This window comes from Entelurus aequoreus, linkage group LG02, assembly GCF_033978785.1.
Source record: "Entelurus aequoreus isolate RoL-2023_Sb linkage group LG02, RoL_Eaeq_v1.1, whole genome shotgun sequence".
Classification (NCBI taxonomy): Eukaryota; Metazoa; Chordata; class Actinopteri; order Syngnathiformes; family Syngnathidae; genus Entelurus; species Entelurus aequoreus.
Window position 1 is genome coordinate 228,848 of NC_084732.1, and position 19,455 is coordinate 248,302.

A 19,455-nucleotide genomic window follows, 5' to 3' on the forward strand; every position below is an offset into this window, starting at 1 on the left:
CAGAATATTACTGTAAATATTACAGTAGTACCATTTTTCAATTTACAGTAAAACCAAACAAACACATTTTATGTAAAAAAATATGGCAGGTGTAGATGGAAGGTGAATCGCCAGAATTTTACTGTAAATATAACAGTGGTACCGTTTTTCAGTTTACAGTAATGCACCGTAAAAAAAAAAAATTACGGTAATAAAACAAAAAAATGGCAGGTCAATCGCCAAAATTTTGTAGTAAAATTAAAAGCGGTACCGTTTTTTCCATTTACAGTAACGCACTGTAAAACATCAACCATAGATTTAACAGTAAAAAAAAAAAAGGCAAATCAGTCACACGTATTTTACTGTGAAAATAAAAATGGGCAAATCAATCACCTGAATGTTACTGTAAACATGACAATAGTATTGTTTTTCCATTTACAGTAACGCACTGTAAAACAGCAAATGTAGATTTAACAGTAAAAAAAAATAAAAAAAATGGCAGAGCAGTCATAAGTATTTTTGCTGTAAAAATAAAAATGGCACCTATTTTTAATTGATTAATTAAATGTTTTAATTTGGTGTAGAAACCACAGCAAATGACTTGTATTGCATTTTATCAACAGCGTGTTGAAGGATTGACATGAGATGTTGCAGAAGTACCAGAAAGTAATACATCATCATTTCAATAAATAGATATTATTAGGAATATTGATGTATTTGTACGCGCTTAAATTAAAAACATCCCATAGGAATGTTATTTCATTAAAGCGTCACACCTCTAAAAAGTCCTTTATCACCTGCCAGAGGAGGTGTCATCCAATCAGCAGCTTGCACCTGTTTGCCTCCTTGTGACCATAATTCACTGAAACATTTAAAATAGTGTGTGTAGTGTGTGTAATGTGTGTGTGCGCGTGTGTGCGTGTGTTAAAGCTTTTAAATGTGACGGGAAGTCACAGATCTTGTGATCCTGACATCACATTCTGACACGTCTGCCGTTGCCATGACTACCAGTCGGAGGAGGGAAAGTGTTCTTCCACGGCCGTTATTTCATAAAACTGGTTTCAAACCCGCTTTGTTCCACATTTTTCATGCGGGGAAAGAAATAATCTGTTCCAGGGTCAAACTTTGTCCTTCATGCCACATTTATCAATGGTTCACACTCAATAAAGGGGAATTTTTAATTATTTATTTGAGATATTTTGAGAAAGGCGGTAATACAGCATCGATCACAAAAGAAACCCACTTGGAGAGTAGCCTTCGACCAAGAGACAAATACAATATAAGTTGGTGTTCACTGGCATCACAACAGTCCTTGTCTCGAGTTCTTGTGTAAGGAACATTTAAAAAGATGATTTAAGCATAACCATAAACACTTTTACTACCTTTTAGGTTTAGAAGGAAGCTAACGTTTTTTTCTGCAATTTTGCTGACAAACCCCTCAAAGTTATATATTTGACAAATGCTAACTGTTAGTATGCTAACGTTAGCATCCTAACTCTTTCAGCAATCTTTGCAGCCTTACTCCTCAGAGTTGTACAACTAACTTAAACATGCTAGTCGTTAGCATGCTAACGTTTTTTTCGGCAATTTTGCCCCTCAAAGTTATTTAATTGACGCATGCTAACTGTCAATACGCTAACTTTAGCATGCTATCATTCCTGTCATTTTTTTGGTGGCGGTTCAGCGCATTCGGAAGTTTTTCAGAAGTTAGCTTTGATGTTTTAAACTTTATTTTTTGCGCTTTTTCATGATAAAACAGACTCCGCCTACATACTATTTTTTGGCGTATTTTGAGTGTTTCAAAGCAGATTTTCCCAAAAAAAAGTTCAATTAAACATCAAAAATCAAAGAAAGATAGAAAAATGTGAGGTTTTTCAGAAGTTTGCTTTGATGTTTTAAACTTTATTTTTTGCGCTTTTTCGTGATAAAACATACATACTATTTTTTTGGCGTGTTTTGAGTGTTTCAAAGCAAATTTAAAAAAAAAAGTTCCATTAAACATCAAAAGTCAAAGAAAGGTAGAACAATTTGAGGTTTTTCAGAAGTTTGCTTTAAATTTTTAAACTATATTTTTTGCGTGTTTTAGGGAAAAAACTGACTCCGCCCACAAACTCTTTTTTGGCGTATTTTGAGTATTTCAAAGCAAATTTTTAAATGTTTTTTAATTAAACATCAAAAGTCAAAGAAAGGTAGAAAAATGTGAGCTTTTTCAGAAGTTTGCTTCGATGTTTTAAGCTTTATTTCATTGCGCTTTTTAGTGAAAAAACAGACTCCGCCCACAACCTCTTTTTTGGTTTATTTTCAAGCAAATTAAAAAAAAAAAATCCCATTAAACATAAGTCAAAGAAAGGTAGAAAAATGTGACGTTTTTCACAAGTTTGGTGTTTTAAGCTTTATTTTTTGCGCTTTTTTGTGAAAAAAGAGACTCCGCCCTCAACCTCTTTTTTGGCATATTTTGAGTATTTCAAAGCAAATTTTTTAAAATGTTTTTCAATTAAACATCAAAAGTCAAAGAAAGGTAGAAAAATGTGAGGTTTTTCAGAAGTTTGCTTCAATGTTTTAAGCTTTATTTTTTGCGCTTTTTAGTGAAAAAACAGACTCCGCCCACAACCTCTTTGTTGGTGTATTTTGAGGATTTTCAAGCAAATTTTCAAAAAAAATTCCCATTAAACATAAGTCAAAGAAAGGTAGACAAATGTGAGGTTTTTTACAAGTTTGGTGTTTTAAGCTTTCTTTTTTGCGCTTTTTAGTGAAAAAACAGACTCCGCCCACAACGTCTTTTTTGGTGTATTTTGAGTATTTTCAAGCAAATTTTCAAAAAAAAATTCCCATTAAACATAAGTCAAAGAAAGGTAGAAAAATGTGAGGTTTTTCACAAGTTTGGTGTTTTAAGCTTTATTTTTTGCGCTTTTTAGTGAAAAAACAGACTCCGCCCACAACCTCTTTTTTGGTGTATTTTGAGTATTTTCAAGCAAATTTTCCAAAAAAAATTCCCATTAAACATAAGTCAAAGAAAAGTAGAAAAATGTGAGGTTTTTCACAAGTTTGGTATTTCAAGCTTTATTTTTTGCGCTTTTTAGTGAAAAAACAGACTCTGCCCACAACCTCTTTTTTGGTGTATTTTCAAGCAAATTTTCAAAAAAATGTTCCCATTAAACATAAGTCAAAGAAAGGTAGAAAAATGTGAGGTTTTTCACAAGTTTGGTGTTTTAAGCTTTATTTTTTTCGCTTTTTAGAGAAAAAACAGACTCCGCCCACAACCTCTTTTTTTGGTGTATTTTGAGTATTTTCAAGCAAATTTTCCAAACATTTTTCCCATTAAACATAAGTCAAAGAAAGGTAGAAAAATGTAAGGTTTTTCACAAGTTTGGTGTTTTAAGCTTTATTTTTTGCGCTTTTTAGTGAAAAAACAGACTCCGCCCACAACCTCTTTTTTGGTGTATTTTGAGTATTTTCAAGCAAATAATTAAAAAAAAAAAATCCCATTAAACATAAGTCAAAGAAAGGTAGAAAAATGTGAGTTTTTTTTACAAGTTTGGTGTTTTAAGCTTTATTTTTTGCACTTTTTAGGGAAAAAACAGACTCCGCCCACAACCTCTTTTTTTGGTGTATTTTGAGTATTTTCAAGCAAATTTAAAAAAAAAAAAATCCCAATAAACATAAGTCAAAGAAAGGTAGAAAAATGTGAGTTTTTTTTTACAAGTTTGGTGTTTTAAGCTTTATTTTTTGCGCTTTTTAGTGAAAAAACAAAATACACCAAAAAAAGAGGTTGTGGGCGGAGTCTGAGTATTTTCAAGCAAATTTTCCAAAACATTTTCCCATTAAACATAAGTCAAAGAAAGGTAGAAAAATGTGAGGTTTTTCACAAGTTTGGTGTTTCAAGCTTTATTTTTTGTGCTTTTTAGTGAAAAAACAGACTCCGCCCACAACCTCTTTTTTAGTGTATTTTGAGTATTTTCAAGCTAATTTTCCAAAAAATTTTCCCATTAAACATAAATCAAAGAAAGGTAGAAAAATGTGAGGTTTTTCACAAGTTTGGTGTTTTAAGCTTTATTTTTTGCGCATTTTAGTGAAAAAACAGACTCCGCCCACAACCTCTTTTTTGGTGTATTTTCAAGCAAATTTTCCAAAAAATGTTCCCATTAAACATAAGTCAAAGAAAGGTAGAAAAATGTGAGGTTTTTCACAAGTTTGGTGTTTTAAGCTTTATTTTTTTCGCTTTTTAGAGAAAAAACAGACTCCGCCCACAACCTCTTTTTTTGGTGTATTTTGAGTATTTTCAAGCAAATTTTCCAAACATTTTTCCCATTAAACATAAGTCAAAGAAAGGTAGAAAAATGTAAGGTTTTTCACAAGTTTGGTGTTTTAAGCTTTATTTTTTGCGCTTTTTAGTGAAAAAACAGACTCCGCCCACAACCTCTTTTTTGGTGTATTTTGAGTATTTTCAAGCAAATAAAAAAAAAAAAAAATCCCATTAAACATAAGTCAAAGAAAGGTAGAAAAATGTGAGTTTTTTTTACAAGTTTGGTGTTTTAAGCTTTATTTTTTGCACTTTTTAGGGAAAAAACAGACTCCGCCCACAACCTCTTTTTTTTGGTGTATTTTGAGTATTTTCAAGCAAATTTAAAAAAAAAAAATCCCAATAAACATAAGTCAAAGAAAGGTAGAAAAATGTGAGGTTTTTTTTACAAGTTTGGTGTTTTAAGCTTTATTTTTTGCGCTTTTTAGTGAAAAAACAAAATACACAAAAAAAAGAGGTTGTGGGCGGAGTCTGAGTATTTTCAAGCAAATTTTCCAAAACATTTTCCCATTAAACATAAGTCAAAGAAAGGTAGAAAAATGTGAGGTTTTTCACAAGTTTGGTGTTTCAAGCTTTATTTTTTGTGCTTTTTAGTGAAAAAACAGACTCCGCCCACAACCTCTTTTTTAGTGTATTTTGAGTATTTTCAAGCAAATTTTCCAAAAAATGTTCCCATTAAACATAAGTCAAAGAAAATAAGAAAATGTGAGGTTTTTCACAAGTTTGGTGTTTTAAGTTTTCTTTTATGTGCTTTTTAGTGAAAAAAGAGACTCCGCCCACAAACTATTTTTTGGCGTATTTTGAGTATTTTAATGCAAATTTTCAAAAATTTAAATTTCCATTTATGTGTGTGTCCACCTTTGCCCAACCCAACCACAGATAGTCTTTGTTTTGACAGCCGCTATACTGCGCTAAAGCAAGCAGGTTCTATGGTTATCAGCACGTTTTCCCCGATTTGCTGCCTCTATTGCTGCATACCCCCCCTCCCCTCCCCTCCCCTCCCCGAAAAATCACCCAAAAAGCCAGAATAAAAGCACAAGTGTTGCGGCGTTCCAACTTTGAAACTGTTCCAGTTTAGCCATGGATTGAAAAGTCAACAAATAAGACTCTGCTGTTTGTTGTTTATGTAGCGACGTTTGTTGTACCTCCAAAATGGAAGCAAATTAGTCACGCTTTTCTCGGATGCCGTGTAATTTGTGTGTGAAATCAACACTGTTGTGTGTGTACGTGTGTGTGAGCGTGTGTGTGTGTGTGTGTGTGTGTGTGTGTGTGTGTGTGTGTGTGTGTGTGTGTGTGTGTGTGTGTGTGTGTGTGTGTGTGTGTGTGTGTGTGTGTGTGTGTGCGAGGGCGTCGACCCTTTCCCCCGCAGCAGCATCAGTGTTGGTAATTACTCTGCATTGGAAGTAAAAAAAAAGCGTTAAATCCTGCTTTAGCCGTAAAATGGAGACAATTAGGACGTTAGGCGAGCGAAAAAGGGAGGAAGGTGTGAAAATAAAAGCTGCGAGTGTAAACACACGCTAGCGGAGTCACGTTGTCAAACCACCAATTAGTCACGGGACTAATTGGAAGATGGGTCCAACAAAGGAACACGCCCACGCTGGATGAGACACATTTATTTAGGACACACCTCAAATATTAATACACAGAATGATAACATCAATATAAACAAGTATCAAAGAACTATAGTTGCATATTACTCACAGTAACAAACGTGTCCGCACCATTCATTACTGCTTAATGTCATGAATTAGGTGTCGCCACGAAAAACAATCACCTCTTCAATATTGATCAAACCTTTTTATTAGAGATGTCCGATAATATCAGACTGCCGATGTTATCGGCCGATAAATGCTTTAAAATGTAATATCGGAAATTATCGGTATCGGTTTCAAAAAGTAAAATGTATGACTTTTTAAAATGCCGCTGTGTACGCGGACGTAGGGAGAAGTACGGAGCGCCAATAAACCTTAAAGGCACTGCCTTTGCGTGCCGGCCCAGTCACATAATATCTACGGCTTTTCACACACACGCAAGTGAATGCAAGGCATACTTGGTCAACAGCCATACAGGTCACACTGAGGGCAGCCGTATAAACAACTTTAACACTGTTACCAAATATGCGCCGCACTGTGAACCCGCACCAAACAAGAATGACAAACACATTTCGGGAGAACATCCGCACCGTAACACAACAGAACAAATACCCAGAACCCCTTGCAGCACTAACTCTTCCGGGACGCTACAATATACACTCCCCGCTAACCCATGCCCCCCTAAACCCGGCCCCGCCCAACCCAACCTCCTCATGCTCTCTCAGGGAGAGCATGTCCCAAATTCCAAGCTGCTGTTTTGAGGCAGCTTGGAACTAAATAGGTGCTTGTTGTCGCTAACAAGTTGTCGCCAGCAAGGTGACGCTACCAAGGGGTCACTAACGAGGTGCTTGTTGTCGCTCACAAGGTGACGCTAACCAGGGTTTCACTAAATAGGTGCTTGTTGTCGCTAACAAGGTGTCGCCAACAAGGAGACGCTACCAAGAGGTCACTAACTAGGTGCTTGTTCTCGCATACAAGGTGTCGCAAACAAGTTGTCGCCAACAAGGAGACGCTACCAAGAGGTCACTAACTAGGTGCTTGTTCTCGCATACAAGGTGTCGCAAACAAGTTGTCGCCAACAAGGAGACGCTACCAAGAGGTCACTAACTAGGTGCTTGTTGTCGCTAACAAGGTGACGCTAACCAGGGTTTCACTAAATAGGTGCTTGTTCTCGCTAACAAGGTGTCGCTAAAAAGTTGTCGCCAACAAGGTGATGCTGCCAAGGGGTGACTAACTAGGGGCTTGTTGTCGCTAACAAGGAGTCGCTAACGAGGTGACGCTAACAAGGGGTCAATAACTAGGTGCTTGTTGTCGCTAACAAGGTGACGCTAACCAGGGTTTCACTAAATAGGTGCTTGTTCTCGCTAACAAGGTGTCGCTAAAAAGTTGTCGCCAACAAGGTGATGCTGCCAAGGGGTGACTAACTAGGTGCTTGTTGTCGCTAACAAGGAGTCGCTAACGAGGTGACGCTAACAAGATGTCGCCAACAAGGTGACGCTAACAAGGGGTCAATAACTAGGTGCTTGTTGTCACCAACAAGGTGACGCTAACAAGTTGTCGCCAACAAGGTGACACTAACAAGGGGTCACTAAGTGCTTGTTGTCGCTAACAAGGTGACGCTAACAAGGTGACGCTAACAAGTTGTCGCCAACAAGGTGACGCTAACAAGGGGTCAATAACTAGGTGATTGTTGTCACCAACAAGGTGACGCTAACAAGTTGTTGCCAACAAGGTGACACTAACAAGGGGTCACTAAGTGCTTGTTGTCGCTAACAAGGTGACGCTAACAAGTTGTCGCCAACAAGGTGACGCTAACAAGGGGTCAATAACTAGGTGCTTGTTGTCACCAACAAGGTGACACTAACAAGTTGTCGCCAACAAGGTGACGCTAACAAGGGGTCAATAACTAGGTGCTTGTTGTCACCAACAAGGTGACGCTAACAAGTTGTCGCCAACAAGGTGACGCTAACAAGGGGTCAATAACTAGGTGATTGTTGTCACCAACAAGGTGACGCTAACAAGTTGTCGCCAACAAGGTGACACTAACAAGGGGTCACTAAGTGCTTGTTGTCGCTAACAAGGTGACGCTAACAAGTTGTCGCCAACAAGGTGACGCTAACAAGGGGTCAATAACTAGGTGCTTGTTGTCACCAACAAGGTGACGCTAACAAGTTGTCGCCAACAAGGTGACACTAACAAGGGGTCACTAAGTGCTTGTTGTCACCAACAAGGTGACACTAACAAGTTGTCGCCAACAAGGTGACGCTAACAAGGGGTCAATAACTAGGTGCTTGTTGTCACCAACAAGGTGACGCTAACAAGTTGTCGCCAACAAGTTGTCGCCAACAGGGTGACGTTAACAAGGGGTCACTAAGTGCTTGTTGTCGCTAACAAGGGGTCACTAACTAGGTGCTTGTTGTCGCTAACAAGGTGTCGCTAACAAAGTGACGCTAACAAAGGGTCACTAACTTGGTGCTTGTTGTCGCTAACAAGGGGTCACTAACAAGGTGACGCTAACAAAGGGTCACTAACTTGGTGCTTGTTGTTGCTAACAAGGTGTGTGTGGTTGCTAACAAGGTGTGTGTGGTTGCTAACAAGGTGTCGCTAACGAGATTCATGGTGTCGCTAACTAGATGCATGGTGTCGCTAACCAGTTGTAGCTTACAAGGCGCGTGTGTGTGTGTGTGTGTGTAGTTGGGAATAAGGTGTTGCCAACCAAGTGTCGCTAACAAGATTCATGGTGTCGCTAACTAGATGCACGGTGTCGCTAACAAGGTGCAGGTTGTCGCTAACAAGTTGTAGCTTACAAGGTGTATGTGTGTAGTTGCGAATAAGGTGTTGCTAACCAAGTGTCACTAATAAGATGTGTGTTGTCGCTATAAAAGTGTGTGTTGTCGCTAACTAGGTGTGTTGTCGCTAACAAGGTGTGGCTAAGCAGGTGTGTGTTGTCGTGGCAGGTGATCGAGTGCATCACGCAGGGCCACGTCCTGGACCGCCCCCGCATCTGCCCCAAGGAGGTGTACGACATCATGCTGGGCTGCTGGCAGAGAGAACCCCAGCAGCGACTCAACATCAAGGACATCCAGAAGGTTCTGTTCGCCATGGGGAAAGCCACGCCCGTCTACCTGGACATCCTGGGCTAGGCCCCGCCCACAACCCGCTCCACTGTCGAAGAAACAACAAGGTTTTTTTGGGAAGGACTTAAGTGCCTGCAACACTTTTGGATATAGTGGATATAAAAACACACAAAAAAAAACTTTTACATTTTGTTTACTTGCGTGTGAGCTGTACAGTTTCAAGACTTTCAAGTCCCCCTCCAAAAACCACCGATCCTGAGGAGAAGGGCCATGTAGTAACCAAGACCACCACAGCTAGAACCTCCCCCCGGCTTTTGGTTTGATGAATATATATAGAAATATGACATATATTTTATATTTATTTCCTTTGGTCCAGGTCCTGTTGCGTGCTAAGGGCTGGTCCTCCGCCCCAGACGCCAAACAAACTTTTGGCCCCCGGGGGCCTCCGAGATGGACGCCTTACTTGCACTCTGGGAAAGCAGGAGGAGAGGACCTTCTTCCCCCGCCAGACAAGTGACAAATCTATTTTAATTTCGCAGAAAAAAAACTACAAAAAAAAGAGAAGAATGTACATATTGTAAAGTTTATGTGTCAAAGTTGTGTTAACTTATTGTTTCCCCACACTTTCTTGCACCACTGCGAGCGTACCACGGTCCGCGCGCGCCGTCGCTTTAAGACGGCTTTCCCACGCCAGTCTAGAAAGGCTTTTTTTTTTCCCCCAATTTTGAGTACAAAGCGCTATTTTTGGTTGCAGGTGTTTTTCGAGAAACGTTCCGCGTTAATAATTGAACGTGGTCTGTGCTCAGCCCGAGACGCTCGCTATCACGTTCTTGAGAGAAACAACAAATTTTTTTTTTAAAGCAGTATAGCAAAGTTTGTGGTTGTTCATATTTGAGAGACGGCTCCGAAAGTTTGCAGCCGCGCTAAAGCTGCGGAGCGTTACATCAACGACGAGTATTACCAGGGAAATAGTTGTCGTGGTGAAAAGATACTAACTTGTTGCGTCCAAAAAAAACCTTCCATTCCACATTTTAGCTTCTCGTTACGTCCTGTAGAACAATATGGCCCACGAAACACGTGGAAGGAGGCAATGTTCGGGGGAGACAAGTCCAAACATTGTCGGAGGTTGACCACGTTCGGAGACCTGACTTTGGCATGGCTGGTTTGGTTGACGTTGCTTCGCTAAATTCTGTCCTCAACGTCTTCGATAATCAGTTGCGGTTGTCTACATTTTTTTTTTCATTTCTTTGAGGGAAAATGACAAAATTTGCCATATGAACTTTCCTGGACTTAAATCGTGAGAAAACATCGGAAATGTTACGTTGTGTTTCTGTGCAAAACACCACTTTGACTATGTTTACATGAAGATATGTTCTTTTTATGTTATTGCAGTGGCCTAAAATAACTGGGAAAAGCAGAAAATTGGCTTAAAGTAGAAATATTATGAAAAAACATCGGAAATGTTACGTTGTTTTTCTGCGCAAAACAAACTCTTGCGATATTGCGATTTAGCTACATTGTTCCGGCTACTTCGACTATGTTTACATGAAGCTATGTTCTTTTTATGTTATTGTAGTGCCCTAAAAAAACTCGAAAATGGACTTTAAAGTAGAAATATTACGAGAAAACATCGGAAATGTTGAGAAATTAAGAATTTCTTCCATCGTAACTTTTTTCCCCCCGTAACATCGCAACTTTATTTTCACATCATTGATAAATTTCTCAAAACTTTCCTTGCAGATATTTAGTCATGTGAGATTCTGACTATATTAAAGTGGCTTTTTATAATTCGGAAAACCAGAAAATTTACTTAAAGTATAAATATTATGAAAAAAAATCGGAAATGTTACGTTGTTTTTCTGCGCAAAACAAACTCTTGCGATATTGCAATTTAGCTACATTGTTCCCGCTACTTCGACTATGTTTACATGAAGCTATGTTCTTTTTATGTTATTGTAGTGCCCTAAAATAACTCGAAAATGGACTTTAAAGTAGAAATATTATGTGAAAACATCGGAAATGTTGAGAAATTAAGAATTTCTTCCATCGTAACTTTTTTCCCCCCGTAACATCATAACTTTATTTTGACATCATTGATACATTTCTCAAAACTTTCCTTGCAGATATTTAGTCATGTGAGATTCTGACTTTATTAAAGTGGCTTTTTATAATTCGGAAAACCAGAAAATTTACTTAAAGTAGAAATATTATGAAAAAAAATCGGAAATGTTACGTTGTTTTTCTGCGCAAAACAAACTCTTGCGATATTGCAATTTAGCTACATTGTTCCGGCTACTTCGACTATGTTTACATGAAGTTATGTTCTTTTTATGTTATTGTAGTGCCCTAAAATAACTCGAAAATGGACTTTAAAGTAGAAATATTACAAGAAAACATCGGAAATGTTGAGAAATGAAGAATTTCTTCCCCCGTAACATCGCAACTTTATTTTGACATCATTGATAAATTTCTCAAAACTTTCCTTGCAGATATTTAGTCATGTGAGATTCTGACTTTATTAAAGTGGCTTTTTATAACTCGGAAAACCAGAAAATTGACTTAAAGTAGAAATATTATGAGAAAACATCTGAAATGTTATGTCGTTATTCTGGGGAGGAAAATCTCATAATATTACAATTTAGCTACATTGTTCCGGCTACTTCGACTATGTTTACATGAAGCTATGTTCTTTTTATGTTATTGTAGTGGCCTAATATAACTCGAAAAACCAGAAAATGGACTTAAATTAGAAATGTTATGAGAAAACATCGGAAATGTTGAGAAATTAAGAATTTCTTCCATCGTAACTTTCTTCCCCCCGTAATATCGCAACTTTATTTTCACATCATTAATAAATTTCTCAAAACTTTTCTTGCAGATATTTAGTCATGTGAGATTCTGACTTTATTAAAGTGGCTTTTTATAACTCGGAAAACCAGAAAATTGACTTAAAGTAGAAATATTATGAGAAAACATCGGAAATGTTACGTCGTTATTCTGGGGAGGAAAATCTCATAATATTACAATTTAACTACATTGTTCCGGCTACTTCGACTATGTTTACATGAAGCTATGTTCTTTTTATGTTATTGTAGTGGCCTAATATAACTCGAAAAACCAGAAAATGGACTTAAATTAGAAATGTTAGTGGAAAACATCGGATTCTGACTTTATTAAAGTGGCTTTTTATAACTCGGAAAACCAGAACATTTACTTAAAGTAGAAATATTGTGAAAAAACATCGGAAATGTTACGTTGTTTTTCTGCGCAAAACAAACTCTTGCGATATTGCAATTTAGCTACATTGTTTCGGCTACTTCGACTATGTTTACATGAAGCTATGTTCTTTTTATGTTATTGTAGTGCCCTAAAATAACTCGAAAATGGACTTTAAAGTAGAAATATTACAAGAAAACATCGAAAATGTTGAGAAATTAAAAATTTCTTCCCCCGTAACATCGCATCTTTATTTTGACATCATTGATAAATTTCTCAAAACTTTCCTTGCAGATATTTAGTCATGTGAGATTCTGACTTTATTAAAGTGGCTTTTTATAACTCGGAAAACCAGAAAATTTACTTAAAGTAGAAATATTATGAGAAAACATCGGAAATGTTACGTCGTTATTCTGGGGAGGAAAATCTCATAATATTACAATTTAACTACATTGTTCCGGCTACTTCGACTATGTTTACATAAAGGTAAGTTCTTTTTATGTTATTGTAGTGGCCTAATGTAACTCGAAAAACCAGAAAATGGACTTAAATTAGAAATGTTAGTGGAAAACATCGGATTCTGACTTTATTAAAGTGGCTTTTTATAACTCGGAAAACCAGAACATTTACTTAAAGTACAAATATTGTGAGAAAACATCGGAAATGTTACGTTGTTTTTCTGCGCAAAACAAACTCTTGCGATATTGCGATTTAGCTACATTGTTCCGGCTACTTCGACTATGTTTACATGAAGCTATGTTCTTTTTATGTTATTGTAGTGCCCTAAAATAACTCGAAAATGGACTTTAAAGTAGAAATATTACAAGAAAACATCGGAAATGTTGAGAAATTAAGAATTTCTTCCATCGTAACTTTTTTCCCCCCGTAACATCGCAACTTTATTTTGACATCATTGATAAATTTCTCAAAACTTTCCTTGCAGATATTTAGTCATGTGAGATTCTGACTTTATTAAAGTGGCTTTTTATAACTCGGAAAACCAGAAAATTTACTTAAAGTAGAAATATAATGAGAAAACATTGTTATTCTGGGGAGGAAAATCTCATAATATTACAATTTAGCTACATTGTTCCGGCTACTTCGACTATGTTTACATGAAGCTTTGTTCTTTTTATGTTATTGTAGTAGCTTTATATAACTCGGAAAACCAGAAAATGGACTTAAAGTAGAAATATTATGAGAAAACATTGGAAATGTTGAGAAATGAACAATTTCTTCCATCGTAACTTTTTCCCCCCGTAATATCGCAACTTTATTTTCACATCATTAATAAATTTCTCAAAACTTTTCTTGCAGATATTTAGTCATGTGAGATTCTGACTTTATTAAAGTGGCTTTTTATAACTCGGAAAACCAGAAAATTGACTTAAAGTAGAAATATTATGAGAAAACATCGGAAATGTTACGTCAATATTCTGGGGAGGAAAATCTCATAATATTACAATTTAACTACATTGTTCCGGCTACTTCGACTATGTTTACATGAAGCTATGTTCTTTTTATGTTATTCTAGTGGCCTAATATAACTCGAAAAACCAGAAAATTTACTTAAATTAGAAATGTTAGTGGAAAATATCGGAAATGTTGAAAAATTAACAATTTCTTCCATCGTAACTTTTTTTCCCCCGTAACATCGCAACTTTATTTTGACATCATTGATACATTTCTCAAAACTTTCCTTGCAGATATTTAGTCATGTGAGATTTTGACTTTATTAAAGTGGCTTTTTATAACTCGGAAAACCAGAAAATTGACTTAAAGTGGAAATATTATGAAAAAACATCGGAAATGTTACGTTGTTTTTCTGCGCAAAACAAACTCTTGCGATATTGCAATTTAGCTACATTGTTCCGGCTACTTCGACTATGTTTACATGAAGCTATGTTCTTTTTATGTTATTGTAGTGCCCTAAAATAACTCGAAAATGGACTTTAAAGTAGAAATATTACAAGAAAACATCGGAAATGTTGAGAAATTAAGAATTTCTTCCATCGTAACTTTTTTTCCCCCGTAACATCGCAACTTTATTTTGACATCATAGATACATTTCTCAAAACTTTCCTTGCAGATATTTGGTCATGTGAAATTATGATTTTATTGTAACTGGCTTTATATAACTCGGAAAACCAGAAAATGGACTTAATGTAAAAATGTCACGAGAAAACATCGGAAATGCTACGTTGTTATTCTGGGGGGGAAAAAATCTCGTAATATTAATATATAGCTACATTGTTCCAGTTACTTCTTCTTTGTTTACATAAAGCTATGTTCTTTGTATGTCATATTCCGATTTTAATCTCTTTATCTTTGAGTAGTTAAGAATTTATTACATCGTAATTTTTTTCCCCCCGTAATATTGCAACTTTATTTTCACATCATTGATTCAATTCTCAAAGCTTTCCTTGCAGATGTGAAATTATGACTTCATAAAAGTGGCTTTTTATAACTCGGAAAACCAGAAAATGGACTTAAAGTAGAAATATTATCAGAAAACATCGGAAATGTTACGTTTTTATTCAGGGGGAAAAAATCTCGTAATATTAAAATTTAGCTACATTGTTCCAGCTACTACTTCTTTGTTTACATAAAGCTATGTTCTTTTTATGTCACATTCCGATTATAATGTCTTTATCTTTGAGAAGTTAAGAATTTCTTCCATCGTAATTTTTTTCCCCGGTAACATCGTAACTTTATTTTCACATTATTGATACATTTGTCAAAACTTTACTTGCAGATATTTGGTCATGTGAAATTATGATTTTATTGTAACTGGCTTTATATAACTCGGAAAACCAGAAAATGGACTTAATGTAAAAATGTCACGAGAAAACATCGGAAATGCTACGTTGTTATTCTGGGTGGGAAAAAATCTCGTAATATTAAAATATAGCTACATTGTTCCAGCTACTTCTTCTTTGTTTACATAAAGCTATGTTCTTTTTATGTCACATTCCGATTATAATCTCTTTATCTTTGAGAAGTTAAGAATTTATTACATCGTAATTTTTTTCCCCCCGTAATATTGCAACTTTATTTTCACATCATTGATTCAATTCTCAAAGCTTTCCTTGCAGATGTGAAATTATGACTTCATAAAAGTGGCTTTTTATAACTCGGAAAACCAGAAAATGGACTTAAAGTAGAAATATTATCAGAAAACATCGGAAATGTTACGTTTTTATTCAGGGGGGAAAAATCTCGTAGTATTAAAATTTAGCTACATTGTTCCAGCTACTACCTCTTTGTTTACATAAAGCTATGTTCTTTTTATGTCACATTCCGATTATAATCTCTTTATCTTTGAGAAGTTAAGAATTTCTTCCATCGTAACTTTATTTTCACGTCATTGATACATTTGTCAAAACTTTACTTGCAGATATTTTGTCATGTGAAATTATGATTTTATTGTAACTGGCTTTATATAACTCGGAAAATGGACTTAATGTAAAAATGTCACGAGAAAACATCGGAAATGCTACATTGTTATTCTGGGGGGGAAAAATCTCGTAATATTAAAATATAGCTACATAGTTCCAGCTACTTCTTCTTTGTTTACATAAAGCAATGTTCTTTTTATGTCACATTCCGATTTTAATCTCTTTATCTTTGAGAAGTTAAGAATTTATTACATCGTAATTTTTTTCCCCCCGTAATATTGCAACTTTATTTTCACATCATTGATTAAATTCTCAAAACTTTCCTTGCAGATGTGAAATTATGACTTCATAAAAGTGGCTTTTTATAACTCGGAAAACCCGAAAATTTACTTAAAGTAGAAATATTATCAGAAAACATCGGAAATGTTACGTTTTTATTCAGAGGGGAAAAATCTTGTAATATTAAAATTTAGCTACATTGTTCCAGCTACTTCTTCTTTGTTTACATAAAACTATGTTCTTTTTATGTCACATTCCGATTATAATCTCTTTATCTTTGACAAGTTAAGAATTTCTTCCATCGTAATTTTTTTTTTTTGCTGTAACATCGTAACTTTATTTTCACGTCATTGATACATTTGTCAAAACTTTGCTTGCAGATATTTAGTCATTTGAAATTATGATTTTATTGTACTGTCTTAATATAACTCGGAAAACCAGAAAATGGACTTAATGTAAAAATGTCACGAGAAAATATCGGAAATGTTACGTTGTTATTCCGGGGGGTGGGGGGGGAATCGTAATATTAAATTATAGCTTCGTTTACATAAAGCTATGTTCTTGTTATGTCACATTCCGATTTTAATCTCAGACCCTGAAAGTCCTGATTAAGTTTACTGTCATGTTTGTTTTTGTCTTCTCGTTTGTTTTTACTTTTGAAAAAGGAAGTTAGCCACGTACAAACTCGACCCGTCCCCGTGACGCCGCTAGCCAGCTGACTCCGCCGGGACTAAACAAACCAGATTAGCCGCTAATTAGCCGACTTTCCACCAGCTGCGAGATGATATTTGTTCTCTTTAATTCCGCGGATCCAAGGTCGCTGCCTCACTTTGCTTCCAGTTCATTAAAAAGCCGCTGGATGCTCTCAATCAAAAGGCTTTTTGATGCTTCCCGTTTCGCGGATAAATTCCCCCAAAATGTCAGACTGGAGAGTACTTTATCGCGAGCATCGCCGCTTGTCCTTCTCGCTTATTTCCCTCTTTATCAGCGCCGCACCACTCAAAAGTCCTCGCCGATGTGGCCTTTAGCGCAGCGGGCGACGAGAAACTGATAAAAACGAGCACAGACTTGAATTTATCCCCCCAAAAATTCCTCGCAACGTTGACTCCCAGTTAAGTAATCTGCGCCAACAGGTGGCGCCTGTAAGCCTCTCTGTACCAATTATGGTCTGTCACGTATGGAAATATGCTAGCATAACGGAAGGGGGCGGAGCTTCAGGAGACTACGAAGCATGCTTACGTCATTTCCGGCCCCGTTCACAGCAACGTGAGTATTTTTTTAAACGCTCGTTCCGGTTATCCAGGTCAAGATGGCCGGCTAAAAAAAATGTGTAATTCAAATTTTACGAGAAATAGTTCAACAGTTTAAAAAAAAATACTGGCTACGCTTTGTGGCGTTGTATACATGCTGCAATACATTTTTGTGTCATCACTTCATCGCCATGGTTACCAAGGAGTGTTCGGGCCACGCAAACATTTTTCAGTGTTTCCGAAAATAAAAATGATATTACCCGGTAAAATTCAGATATTACTATATTTTTTTTCAATATGAATGACTTTTGTTCATCGTAAATGTATTAAAAAAAAATACTACTTCATTTTAGTGAATTACGACTTTAATCTGGTGAAATGACGTTTTTTTTTTCATGTTACGACAATTTCATTGTGTTATTATGCAGTAAAATTCTGGTAATATTGCTACTTATTTTTTTCCCAAAGTGAATGACTTTTATTCATCATAAATGTATTAAAAAAATACTGATTCATTTGAGTAAATTACGACTTTAATCTGGTAAAAATGATGACGTTTTCTTCTTCATGTTACGACAATTGTGTTGTGATATTATTCAGTAAAATTCTGGTAATATTGTTACTTAATTTTATTTTTTCCCAAAACGAATGACTTTTATTTATCATACATTTGTTTAAAATAAAAAAAAAATACTGCTTCATTTTAATGGATTACGACTTCAATCTGGTGAAATGACGTTTTCTTCTTCATGTTACGACAATTTAATTGTGTTATTGCGCAGTAAAATTCTGGTAATATTGCTACGTAGATTATTTTCCTAAATATATGACTTTTATTTATCATAAATTTATTTAAAATAAAAAAAATACTACTTCATTCTAGTTAATTACGACTTTAATCTGGTGAAATTATGTTTTCTTCTTCATGTTACGACAATTTAATTGTGTTATTACGCAGTAAAATACTGGTAATATTGCTACTTAGTTTTTTTTCCAAATGAATGACTTTTATTCATCATGAATGTATTAAAAAAAATACTTCTTCATTTTAGTAAATTACGACGTTAATCTGGTAAAATTATGACGTTTTCTTCTTCATGTTACGACAATTGTGTTCTGATTTTACTTAGTAAAATTCTTGTAATATTGTTACTTAATTTTATTTTTCCCCAAAACGAATTACTTTTATTTATCTTACATTTATTTAAAATAAAAAAAATACTGCATCATTTTAGTGAATTATGACTTTAATCTGGTGAAATTACGTTTTCTTCTTCATGTTACGACAATTTCATTGCGTTGTTACGCAGTAAAATTCTGGTAATATTGCTACTTGTTTTTTTTTCCAAAATTAATTACTTTTATTCATCATGAATGTATTAAAAAAATACTGATTCATTTGAGTAAATTACGACTTTAATCTGGTAAAAATGGTGACGTTTTCTTCTTCATGTTACGACAATTGTGTTCTGATATTACTTAGTAAAATTCTGGTAATATTGTTACTTAATTTTATTTTTTCACAAAACGAATGACTTATTTATCATACATTTATTTAAAATAAAAAAAATACTGCTTCATTTTAGTGGATTATGACTTTAATCTGGTGAAATGACGTTTTCTTCTTCATGTTACGACAATTTAATTGTGTTATTACGCAGTAAAAATTCTGGTAATATTGCTACTTGTTTTTTTTTCCAAAAATAATTACTTTTATTCATCATAAATGTATTAAAAAAATACTGATTCATTTGAGTAAATTACGACTTTAATCTGGTAAAAATGATGACGTTTTCTTCTTCATGTTACGACACTTGTGTTGTGATATTATTCAGTAAAATTCTGGTAATATTGTTACTTAATTTTATTTTTTCCCAAAACGAATAACTTTTATTTATCATACATTTGTTTAAAATAAAAAAAATACTGCTTCATTTTAGTGGATTACGACTTTAATCTGGTGAAATGACGTTTTCTTCTTCATGTTACGACAATTTCATTGTGTTATTGCGCAGTAAAATTCTGGTAATATTGCTACGTAGATTATTTTCCTAAATATATGACTTTTATTTATCATAAATGTATTTAAAATAAAAAAAATACTACTTCATTCTAGTTAATTACGACTTTAATCTGGTGAAATTATGTTTTCTTCTTCATGTTACGACAATTTAATTGTGTTATTACGCAGTAAAATACTGGTAATATTGCTACTTATTTTTTTTTCCAAATGAATGACTTTCATTCATCATGAATGTATTAAAAAAAATACTTCTTAATTTTAGTAAATTACGACGTTAATCTGGTAAAATTATGACGTTTTCTTCTTCATGTTACGACAATTGTGTTCTGATTTTACTTAGT

At 35.1% G+C, this 19,455-nt stretch overlaps 1 protein-coding gene and 1 long non-coding RNA gene across 4 annotated transcripts in view; one reads left to right on the forward strand and one right to left on the reverse strand.

Annotated features, from left to right (window-relative positions):
- LOC133665429 (NT-3 growth factor receptor-like) overlaps positions 1-10,174 on the forward strand; it is a 157,087-nt gene extending 146,913 nt beyond the window's left edge. For 2 of the 3 annotated variants that reach the window (XM_062070725.1, XM_062070739.1), the window contains exon 8: positions 8,829-10,174. In XM_062070725.1, the coding sequence (XP_061926709.1) occupies positions 8,829-9,014 (186 nt within the window). In that variant the 3' untranslated portion in view covers positions 9,015-10,174. The remainder of the gene's footprint in view (positions 1-8,828) is intronic. The other variant, XM_062070731.1, reaches the window with a different exon arrangement.
- LOC133665449 (uncharacterized) overlaps positions 1-19,455 on the reverse strand; it is a 117,433-nt gene that overhangs the window by 71,473 nt on the left and 26,505 nt on the right. The window lies entirely within an intron of this gene.